The sequence below is a fragment of the Lolium rigidum genome, chromosome 1 (genome assembly GCF_022539505.1).
Source record: "Lolium rigidum isolate FL_2022 chromosome 1, APGP_CSIRO_Lrig_0.1, whole genome shotgun sequence".
NCBI lineage: Eukaryota > Viridiplantae > Streptophyta > Magnoliopsida > Poales > Poaceae > Lolium > Lolium rigidum.
Genome location: NC_061508.1, coordinates 312,046,400 through 312,058,142, shown reverse-complemented (window position 1 = coordinate 312,058,142; position 11,743 = coordinate 312,046,400). Strand labels below are relative to the sequence as shown.

At 49.5% G+C, this 11,743-nt stretch overlaps 1 protein-coding gene and 1 non-coding gene across 2 annotated transcripts; one reads left to right on the top strand and one right to left on the bottom strand.

Moving 5' to 3' along the window:
* Window positions 1-3,975: 3,975 nt before the first annotated feature.
* LOC124684156 lies at window positions 3,976-4,738 on the top strand. The gene has a single exon (XM_047218536.1). The coding sequence runs from the start codon at window positions 4,085-4,087 to the stop codon at window positions 4,619-4,621; it is 537 nt and encodes a 178-aa protein (XP_047074492.1). The 5' UTR covers window positions 3,976-4,084; the 3' UTR covers window positions 4,622-4,738.
* Window positions 4,739-6,836: 2,098 nt separating this feature from the next.
* TRNAN-GUU lies at window positions 6,837-6,908 on the bottom strand. The gene has a single exon. It is a non-coding gene; the product is annotated as a tRNA-Asn (tRNA).
* Between the last annotated feature and the right edge of the window lie 4,835 nt (window positions 6,909-11,743).

The window sequence follows — 11,743 nt, the reverse complement described above, 5'->3', positions numbered from 1 at the left end:
AAGCTCGCTGGACTTCTCCACCACCACCGACACCACGCCGTCGTGCTGTCGGATTCAAGAGGAGCTACTACTTCCGCTGCCCGCTGGAACGGCGAGGTGGACGTCGTCTTCATCAACAACCGAACGTGTGACCGAGTACGGAGGTGTTGCCCGTTCGTGGCGCCGTGATCAAGATCTTCTACGCGCTTTTGCAAGCGGCAAGTGAACGTCTACCGCAGCAACAAGAGCCTCATCTTGTAGGCTTTGGAATCTCTTCAAGGGTGAGACTCGATAATCCCCTCGTTGCTACCGTCTTCTAGATTGCATCTTGGCTTGGATTTCGTGTTCGCGGTAGGAAATTTTTTGTTTTCTATGCAACGTTATCCTACAGATTATTGACTCTAGTGCAAGTGGGAGACTGTTGGAGATATGCCCAAGAGGCAATAATAAAATGGTTATTATAATATATCTTTGTGTTTATGATAATTTTTTTTCATACCATGCTATAATTGTATTAACCGAAACATTGATACATGTGCGTTATGTAAACAACAAGGAGTCCCTAGTAAGCCTCTTGTATAACTAGCTTGTTGATTAATAGATGATCATGGTTTCGTGATCATGAACATTGGATGTTATTAATAACAAGGTTATGTCATTAGATGAATGATATAATGGACACACACCCAAATAAGCGTAGCATAAGATCACGTCATTAAGTTCAACTTGCTATTGGCTTCCGATACATAGTTACCTAGTCCTTCGACCATGAGATCATGCAAATCACTTATACCGGAAGGGTACTTTGATTACATCAAACGCCACTGCGTAAATGGGTGGTTATAAAGATGGAATTAAGTATTCGGAAAGTGTGAGTTGAGGCATATGGATCAAGAGTGGGATTTGTCCATCCCGATGACGGATAGATATACTCTAGGCCCTCTCGGTGGAATGTCGTCTGATTAGCTTTCAAGCATGTGACTGGTTCACAAGAGATGACATACCACGGTACGAGTAAAGAGTACTTGTCGGTGACGAGGTTGAACAAGGTATCGTGATACCGATGATCGAACCTCGGACAAGTAGAGTATCGCGTGATAAAGGGAATCGGTATCGTATGTAAATGGTTCAATCGATCACTAAGTTATCGTTGAATATGTGGGAACCATTATGGATCTCCAGATCCCGCTATTGGTTATTGTTCGGAGAGGAGTCTCAACCATGTCTACATAGTTCACGAACCGTAGGGTGACACACTTAAGGTTTGATGTCGTTTTAAGTAGATATGGAATATGGAATGGAGTTCGAATATTGTTCGGAGTCTCGGATGGGATCCAGGACATCACGAGGAGGTCCGGAATGGTCCGGAGAATAAGATTCATATATAGGAAGTCACTTTCCAAGTTTGAAAATGATCCGGTGCATTTATGGAAGGCGCTAGAATGTTCTAGAACCTTCCGGAAGAAATCACCATGGAAGGTGGAGTCCCGGTTGGACTCCACCAAATCTAACCAAGCAACCAAGTGGGAGGGTGGAGTCCATGGTGGACTCCACCTCCTTGGCCGGCCAAGCAAAGGGGGAAAGGGAGAGTCCCTGTCCCTCTAGGTTTCATCCATATGGAAGTTTTGAATTGGGGTCTTATTCGAACTTTTGGGCAAAGCCTTAGGGATTCCACCTATATAATGAGGAGGAGAGGGAGGGGGCAGCCTAGACCTGGCCGCACCACCAAAGGGGCCCCCTGGCCGGCGCCCCTAGCCACCCCCTCTCTCCCAAACCCTAGCCTCTCTCCTCCTCATACTACTCCCATAGCGCTTAGGCGAAGCCCTGTCGGAGTTCTCCATCACCACCGCCACCACGCCGTCGTGCTGTCGGGATTCCGAGGAGGATCTACTACTTCCGCTGCCCGCTGGAACGGGGAGGAGGACGTCGTCATCAACACCGAACGTGTGACCGAGTACGGAGGTGCTGCCCGACTGTAGCACCGTCAAGATCTTCTACGCGCTTTTGCAAGCGGCAAGTGATCGACTACATCCACAACGAGATCTAATCTCGTAGGCTTTGGAAATCTTCGAGGGTTAGTCCCATGATCTTCTCGTTGCTACCATCTTCTAGATTGGATCTTGGCTTGTTATTCGTTCTTGCGGTAGGAAATTTTTTGTTTTCTATGCTACGAATCCCATCATTGACGTGGGCATACCTTATCGAGCACCCGTTATTAGCATACGCGGTTTCGTACAACTAGGGGCCCATGAGGCCCATGACAAGAAACATAGCACGTATGGTCTTCGGAGTCTCAAAAACTGAACATTGAGACTAAGGTAAGTTCATATAAGGAAGAATTTAGTTTGTATACGAATCGAGTAACGTGATACCCGAGACCCGACCTCCTATTTAAAGGCTAGGAGGGTCCTCCGAGCAAAGCTAAGCAATACCTGAGCATCACACCATGCCATATAAACCCTAGTCTAGTTAGAAAGATTCAATTTCGGTGACTTTTTAACCTCGTCATCAATACAAACTGCAAGCAGCACGTAGGGTTTCTCCTTTGGAGGTCTGAAGCTGGGTAAACCCCTCTTTTTCCCATGTGCTTTGTGTTTGTACGCCGCCAAAACCACCATCATGCTTCTTTCCTTAGGGTATCTCCAACGGCGTGACCCAACTGGTCTTGCCCTGTCCGAAACAGTCCAGTTGGACAGAGGGACATGCCGTACATGCTCTGGTGGCACGACCCAAACAGACCGACTCGCGCGGACCGACCCATCCGTTCACCAAATTTGGGTAACGGATGCGTCGGCCGGACAATGCGCGCGTCCTCCCACGTCCTCCTGGGCTCTCCAGCCATTGGCTAGCATGTGCTCCAACTTCCTCCCCTTCGCCATCCTGGGGCCTCCCAAACTGGCCAGCGCGGACCGAATGAGTCACGTCGCTGGAGGCACTAGTCTAGCAGGACGGACCACGGCCAAATCTCTCTCTGCGACGCGACCCAAAAGAACAAAGTCGGACCGAATGGGTTCCTATTTTGGGTCGCGCCGCTGGAGATGCCCAAACCCATCAAATATGTGCATTGTTCGTGGTCACCCCACATCACCGTGTGTATCTCGTGTTAGGTGTGACCATATAGTTGTGGTTTCTACCAAATTATGCTACCCTCTAATCCAAGATAAGTATCGTAGATTTGACAAAACCTCAGTTTCGACGAATAAGGCGTATATGTATTTTAAGAACAACTTCGATCGAAAAAATTAAGTAATAAATCTTGATTATTTGTTATGCAATTAGCAGCATCGGATTTTGTATTGAAAAACATTTTCTATTGATGTTAATTTTGTTCCGGTATTTTTTTTATATATTTGTAGTAATTTTTGGTAAAAAAATCCAAAATACGAGGACGCTTTATTCATTAAAATGTAGAGAGTATTTTCTACTCCATAACAACCCCATAACAACCAACTTAGATCAGAGTTTGTTGTAGTTTAATAAAAGGATCTAGTGCCTTTCTTTTTCAAATCGGCAGCCAAGACATGCCCCATAGCAAGTCCCAACACGGCGCAACAAAATCGGTTACAGAAGGAGCGAATTGGTGTGATCTGCGTACGCATGTCCGTGATCTGCCTACGCATTCCGAAGAGGACAGGGTCTCATGGGTTCGTTGGATCGCCAGCAGAGCCAATGTATCTTCTCGTGCAAAAACGCAGTACACCGCGCCCATGCCTCGGCGAAATCCAACGAAGCCATTTCCGTCTCCTCCGTCGTCGTCCTGGTCCCGTATGAGCGAACTCACTCGCAAACGACGAAACGGGGCTACACTGCTCCCATGCCACCGCAGTACTACTGGCAGCAGCGGATGGCAGGTCTGGTAAAATACGCGGAACCTCGGGTCCCATCGAGGTAACTGCGCAAAACGAACCTTATCCACAGCGCCACTCCCGTCCCCTTCTTCCCGCCGCTATAAAAACCCGCCGCTACGCCGGTTGCGAGAGCACAACTCGACGAGACGCCATCGCGGTTTACATACACTTTACGCACAACACACGAGAACACGCCGTGTGTGCCGACGCCGAATCGCGAACCAACTACCGGCACGGTAAGAGGAGCACGCACGACGATGGCGGGCCGGAGCAGCAGCCTCTCCATGGCCTCCGCGCACCGGCTCTTCGCGCCGGCGCGCCCGCTGCAGCACGCCGCCGACCCGGCCCTGGAGCTCGACGAGGCCGACATCATCTGGGGCGCGGGCGCCGCGCTGTCCTCCTCGCCCGTCGACACGTACGGGCGCGCCCTGTCGTCCGCGCACACGCCCGCCTCCAGGGCCTCTAGGCCCCGCGCCGCGGCGCCACGGGAGGTCACCACCGCCGGCGTTGGTGGCGGACCGGCGTCTATGCCGGTGAACATCCCGGACTGGTCCAAGATCCTCGGCGCGGAGTACGGCGGCGGGGGCGGCAGCGCGGGGCGGTGGGCGTCGGACGAGCGCGGGGACGCGTACGGCGAGAGCGGCGGCTGGGTGCCGCCGCACGAGCAGCTCATGTGCCGGGAGCGCGCCGCGGCGTCCTTCTCCGTGCGCGAGGGCGCCGGCCGCACGCTCAAGGGCCGCGACCTACGCCGCGTCCGCAACGCCATCTGGGAGAAGACAGGCTTCCAGGACTAACTGATCCTCCGCCCAGAGCAAACACGGCGATCAAGCGTTCCCTTTAGTAATCACGGTGGCCCTTATGGATTGATTTGATGAGTTCTTTCTTCTTCTTCTTCTCCTTTTTTTTTCTTAACTAGTAGTTTGTGATCGACGATGAGACGCGGCAGAAGAGGGTAGAGATTATTGGTTAAGCCTCTGTTTTTGGCAGTTTTCCCCGGAGAGGCTCCATGTACTACCTCCCAACCCAATCGATGCCTCCTTAACAACATGATTAGTACTACGAGTACCAGAAATCGCCATGTGCCTTGCACTAATTTCTTCCTGTTCTTGATTAGCTATTTCCATGTGCAGTCCACTAATTTCTTCCTGGCTACTTGTACTGATAATCAGAGCTGTGATGTTACCAGCACTACCAAATTGTCTACAGAAAACTGTGTCTGCCATGAGCAGAGAGAACTGGTTGGTGCGAATACCTGGTAAAGATTCTCGGGAGATTATTAGATTTAGGTAGAGTGTGCTGTTGGGATTACTTACTGGCAAAGCGGATTTTAAAAAGCCTAGTCTAGTCTATCGGCGGAGTTGGGGACAGATTTGGACGTGCGGAGAATCAAATTGTAAACAAATCGTGTGCGAAACGGATAGCAAAGAGAGAGAGAGTGGAGAAAAGCGTGAGCTAGGCAGGCTGATGGGACGATGGGGACGAAATGTCGACACTCCGCATTAACTAGTTAGTTCGCCCGTATACTTAACTGCAAAGTACCACTACCAGTATAGCAGGAATATGCCCGCTCCCCACGGGGAGCCAAGATCGCACAAAGCAGCGGCCAAGACATTGATGGATGCAAGATGTGGCCTTCGGTCGCGCATCAAACTGTGCAAGCTATGGTTGAAATCAAGACCCCGATGAAAGCCCATGCGGGTGTGTTTGGTACCTCGCATCCCCACCAAACAGGCTACTAGATGCAAAAAGTGTATGATTGGATGATTGTAGTAAGTATGATTTGTAGCTCGCACGCCCCTTAAAACACTTCACGGCTAGCCCCGCTTGGAACGGTCGAATTGGCATTTTTTCTAGAGCCAGGCTTCTTGTGCGCAAGAGCTCGATGGGAGACCGCGAAATCCCAGTTATCTTTCGCACGAAAGCTTGGTGTCACCTCCTCCATTTGGCCACCTCCCCAACGCAAAGCCCCCGCCCCCCTTCGATGCGGGAGGCTGGGACGTAAATCTACCCCCATCGGCTGATTTATTCTACTTCAGTACCAGATCGCGGTTGTCTGGAAAAGGAGCTCGCATTCATCGTCTTTGCGACCAGATGTGCAGTGTAATGTCGAGCGAAGGCATGAGCTTTTCTACTTCTTCTCCGACCCTGGCTCATCTCCCTCGTTTGTTATGTCGGAGGTGCTGCCTTTTCTCTGATCACATATGGTTTTATGTTACACTAAGTTTCGTAGAGGATTGTAAATCTGAACTACATCTACCACTCCAACAATGTAGAGTCTGTCCAAATGCTTTAGGTGAGAAGAACAACCTTTCTTTGAACTTTTTAAAATGGTCAGTGGGGAGGATAGTTGGAAGATAGCATCCACACCTTTGTGGAAGAGCATGTTTCTACGTTTCTTCATGTTGTGGGTCATAACTAGAGGTTTAGAGTGATCCATGACATAATCATGAGATCCATAGAGATTTTTTTCGCTATTTCAAGCAAGTCTTGTATGCTATTGGAAAGCTAGAGGAGAGATGATCTAACCACGCACTGGCCGCACACCTCACAAGATAAAACAAAGCGCCACATAGTGGCCTTATTTCAGGGTGAACACTAATATCCTTGTTTATTTTCATCAAAGGGCTACCATGGTCAGAAACTTGACTATATGTTCTTGTCATGGCAGTATTGTGTTGTCTCTATTGATGGTAGTTATGTTACTCCTAGGGTACCAAAATCACAGTCATCAATATACAGTGAAAGGAAGCACTACAATAGCTAAAATGTCCTGGCGGCTATTGATTTCGATCTCAAATTCATTCCTTTTTCTGACGAATCACGTAGTCCCCCAAGTTCATGAACTAATAAGTTTATCAAATGAATCGTAATCACAATGAAAATGGTTGAGAAGGAGATAGAGTGCAATAGAAATAGAAATAAGGATAGCGAACCGGTTACCTACTCCTAAGGGTCAAAGCAAGCCCTTTAATTCAATTTTTTATTTTTACATAAAAGAATGAATCAAATCTCCCCAAGTAGGATTCGAACCTACGACCACTCGGTTAACAGCCGACCGCTCTACCACCGAGCTACTAAGGAACAAGGGGGGATTCGACCTCTTAGAGTTCAACTCCCGTTAACCCATGAACAATATGAGTCCGAAGCTTCTTTCGTTACTCCTAGAATTTCTCTTCCCGGGAGTACCCCTTCATTTCGGGTTAAGAAGATGGGAAAACGTCTTTCTCTCTATAAAAACAACGTGTTCCAAGGCATGAAGTGGGAGAGAGGGGATGTGATGATTGAGGTTTTGAATAGGACGACCTTTGCATTTTATATTTGGATCTTTTTCGTATTTCAAAATAGTGAAAAAGTAAAATAATAGGTGTTAAGATTTTTATCATTCTTGCATCAAGCTATTTTTCCGCAGGACCTCCCCTACAGTATCGTCACCGCTGTAGAGTTTAACCACCAAATTCGGGATGGATTGGTGTGGTTCTGTGGGATCCCTAGCAACTAGGGTGCCATGGACCTACGGTTGCTGGGCCACGGTAGCTACTCAGAAATAATCGATCGCGGAGGCTCCTCCCGAGTGAGGCTCCACGAGGTATAAAACCCTCTTGGAGATATCAAGCTGGAGCTGAAGATAGGCTCGGGAAGGAACTCCCTCGCGGAGGTCCCCGAGGCACCAGCCTCTCCAAGTCAGAGAGCCCCTTTGGGGGCGATAAGATCAACCAAGGGAGCTTTGGATTCCCCCTCACAAGGCATGCGGCAAGGACAGGCGGAGTGGGCTCCAAAGACTACAAGATAAGCGGGCTGGCACCACACACGTCATGGCTGAGCTCAAAATCTCCGTCCCGAGGAGGCGTGACGCCATTGCCTCTTTCGTGCTAAAGCGGGCTCGACGAGGACCAAAGCGCCAAGGCCCTGCCTTTGCCGCTTTGGTGCAAGACCGGATGCAAACGACCAACAGAGGCGTCATCGACGACCTCAGAATCTGCCATGGACCGGCACTTTAAACGACCATGGACTATGTCCATTTTGTATGGGCCGTGGGAGTTTCCCGCCCTCAGTTTGGAGATGTTGTAACCCTTCTCCCTCAAGATATTTTGGGAGAAGAGGACCAACTCCCCTATATAAGGACTAGCCTTGCTAGTGTAGAGGAGGACGATCCAGAGCGATCATAAACCCTAGATACTTGTACGGTCATCTTCTCCTTTGTGACCTGCAATACAACCACCAAGGCAGGACGTAGGAGTTTTACCTCTCTGAGGGCCCTGAACCTGGGTAACTGTTGTGTCTCTCTCTGAAGTGCCATTCTCGTTAAGGCGACGACGTGATCTTGAATCCCCAGCGTTTGAACCTCTCGCGTTTGGTGATACCCGTGTTCCTAAGCGGACACGAATCTCTGGCAGGTTTCTCTACGCCTAGGACTCTTCAAACAATTTTGTCTTCTTCATATTACCATATCTCTAGAGTCAATAATTTTCTATGAGGAACTACTGAACTCAATCACTTTTTGCCGTTACTCAACAGTTTTCTCTTGAGATCTATCTCGTAGAGGTAGTCAAATTGGATCAGTGATCGATCTCCGGATCTATGCTTATTTTCAACTCCCTGAAACATTTCGTCGCTTGCTACGCCCTTCCTCGTCTCTGGGTGCCTAGGTATCCACCGCAAGCCTTTCTTCTTTTGAACCTCACCATTAACGTTAAGGCTATGCCATCCTAAGGTGGTACTAAATGGAAGGACCTTATCAACGTCCATGAATGCGAAATCATAGATCGAACTGCTGAATTAGAAAATTTTGGTGGTATCATAGTATCCGCTAAGTTCACGGGCTGGAGATAAGCGGACTCGAACCGCTGACATCCGCCACAGGGTAAACCACCGCCTCTCAGACCTCCCGACTGGTTAAGGTGATCTATCATTTGGTAGTCTACCGGACCCAAAAATCGCCGTAGTCTACCAAACACACCAAACACGCCTCCGGTATTTGCCGCACGGCTGGTTTGCCACCTTGCATCTTCCACCTATTACAACGGAATATTATTCGCATTTTTTCTAAGAATAAACCTGTTGTTCTAGACGTTTCGTGTTGTGCAGTCCCTTTTCCACGAGGGGCAGTCACGTCTCTTGTGACAACCGCACTTTGTTAGGATATACGGAGTAGCAGCATTATTATTGGCATTTGGGTAGGAGAGCATGCAGTAGCTCCGTGGGAATATTCGTGGCGAGGTAGAAGGTAAGATAAGGCAGTGAAAGGGAAAGCTCGGGGGTTGTCAAAGAAAAAAGAAGGAAAGCTGTGGATGTTGAAACGGAAGGACATAGGGTTGGAGCGCAGCTCGGTTGCCGCGTCTGGGCAAAGGAGAGCGACCCTTCCGTCCGTCGCTCGTCTCGTGGCCGTCGTCTTCACAACCACGGCGCGAGTGTTTGAGTCTGACGGGCAACGGAAAAGAGAGCAGAAAAAGGCAGCGGAGCAGCATCAGTAGGTCTGGATTTTGACGGCGTTGTTTAATAATATAGTACGAGCCGCGGTGTGGTGTGGTGGCGGAACGCCGCGTTTGGCTTGACCTGGACTTGCTTCCGATGACGGGAGGGACGTACGGGCGCATAGTTTATCATCGACGGATAGCGCGCGGTAGGTACCGCTCAGAGATCCAGTTGACCCAGCTCTTTATTTTTGCCGAGTCGTGGCGGTACGGGGCACGGTGACGGTGGCCCTCACTGCTCAGGCCCAAAGTAAATCTACGCGAGGCGAGGCGAGGGAAGCTCTGTCGTTAACGTCGTCGACAGGGTAAAGCTATCCGGCCGGCCGGCCCGATCCCACTCGCGCTCGCTTTCCCTTCGGCGAGAAGATGCGAGCACTGCTGCTCTGCGAGCAGTTGGTATGATGTGGTGAAATTGGTGGACCATTCGAGCTGAAAAAGCGCGGCCCCGTTTCAATCAAAAGTTCCACGGGGAAGGAATCAAGCGGAACATCGCTAGGTGGGTCGCTCGCTCAACTCGGAAGTTCAACTCTGTCTCTGATCCCGCCTCTGCACGCACAGCGGTTCACGCCTCAAGCATTAGTTCATGTGCTACACGGCCCGTCGGTCGACGTCGACCATGATACTCCTGCCGCTACCGGTACTACGGCCGAAACGGACAACATGTGTTCAACGCCATTGACGATCAGCTCGGACCGGCCAAGGGAACGCACCGTACCGGTGGTCATTCTTCAGTGGCGGAGAGCGGAGAACAGCGGCTCCATAAGCCTGGGCCCAGCTCGGCCGGTTGGTGGCCGCTGTGCCGCTGTCAGACTGTCGCTCGCTACATACAACTGACCGATGTTCTAAAAAAAAACATAGAACTGACCGACGCTTTGCAAGCCAACGGAAATAACATGGCTTGTTTCGTTTCACGTTCAATTTGTTTGTCACATCCCCCTAAACGCTAAATACTACTACGAGGTGACACGAAAACTTCAAATGTAGTCCGGGTAGCATGTAGCAAGGTTTTCTTTTTTATTTTATGAACTCTAAAACTTTTCATTTCAAAGATTTAGATTCTTCTTAAAAATAGTAGACGTAGAGAATATTGTAATCTATCAGTGTAGACGTAGACGTAGACGTAGACAGATTAAAATACAATACATTTTGCCCTAACACTGTGTTTGGATGTCTAGAATTGAGCATGGAATCATGAAATCTGGAATTTGGGATCAATTTCCACCGTTTGGGATGGCCTCAGAATTAAAGCATGGAAACTGATGAAATTCCGAGGCACCACTTCGTCGCGTGTAAACATCCCGCAAAACTTTCCGAGCTCTCTCCCTCTGAATCGCGTGGAAACTGCTCGCGAGCCCGCCCGCGTACCCTTTCGTCCCTCGAAGAGAAACAGAGAGGAGCCAGCGGCCGAGCTTCCCAGCGTTCCTCCCGATGGCAGCGGCGGCCGAGCTTCCCCGCGTTCCTCCCGACGGCGACGGCGCTCGCAGGTCCCTTCCCCGTTCGCCGTCCCTCCCGCTCCCGTCGGCCATGGCGAGCATGGCCTCTATCCGTCTCCCACCCCGTTCGCCTCATGGCCTCCCTCGTCCCCGACCTATTCCCATGGCGGCGCCCCTCCCCCCGCTACCAACTCCGGCCGCCGTCGCGTGCCCCTGCAACCGCCGCAGCAGCGAAGTGGCCCCTCCCCCTGCCGCAACCTCCGGTCTGCCCCGACGCTTGGTGGATGGGATTCCACCGGCCTCAATAGGAGCCGGCCGATTCCGGCCACTGCCGGCCCCTCCCGCACTCCACCGCCGGCCGGCGACTCCCTCACGAGCCAGCTAGTGACCCCTCACTCAATTCGGTCTGGGACTGACTGGATCTATTTGTTCGTTGACCAAATTCTTTTTTTTTTCCAAAAATATTGTTTAAAATCAACAAAACATCAAATTCTATGGTTTGTACATCCAAACATGATTTGGAATTGGTTACACCCTTTAATTCTAACATCAAATTCCAAGCACATCCAAACAATAGAATTCGAATTGGGAGCCAATTCATTTCCATCATAGATTTGGAATTTTCGGTCCAATTCAATTCCATTCTCAATTCTGTGCATCCAAACACAGCGTAAGTAAAAAATGATACAATCTATATTTTAATGTAGTGTTCATTACTGTTCATCAATAATGAAATCAAGATTTGTTATTTTTGCTAAGCCCAAACATACTTCATTCCGAAAATTTACACACTTGTAGATTACAATATTTTCTATATCACAATAGTATTTTCAAATAAATTAACATGTATGAAATAAAAAATTCATAGGTTCAACAAACAGCCTACATGTCGATCGAGCTACAAAAGTTCATTCTCTCGGAGACCTTGCTATGGCGGTACATTTGACGTGTGTCTACCAATCAAGGGGATGCTCTCACCATCTAAAAAAAGGACACTCTCATATCCCACGCT

What these genes read in the sequence shown, in the direction of transcription:
- LOC124684156 (XM_047218536.1), top strand. Translation starts at nt 4,085, where the DNA reads ATGGCGGGCCGGAGCAGCAGCCTCTCCATGGCCTCCGCGCACCGGCTC.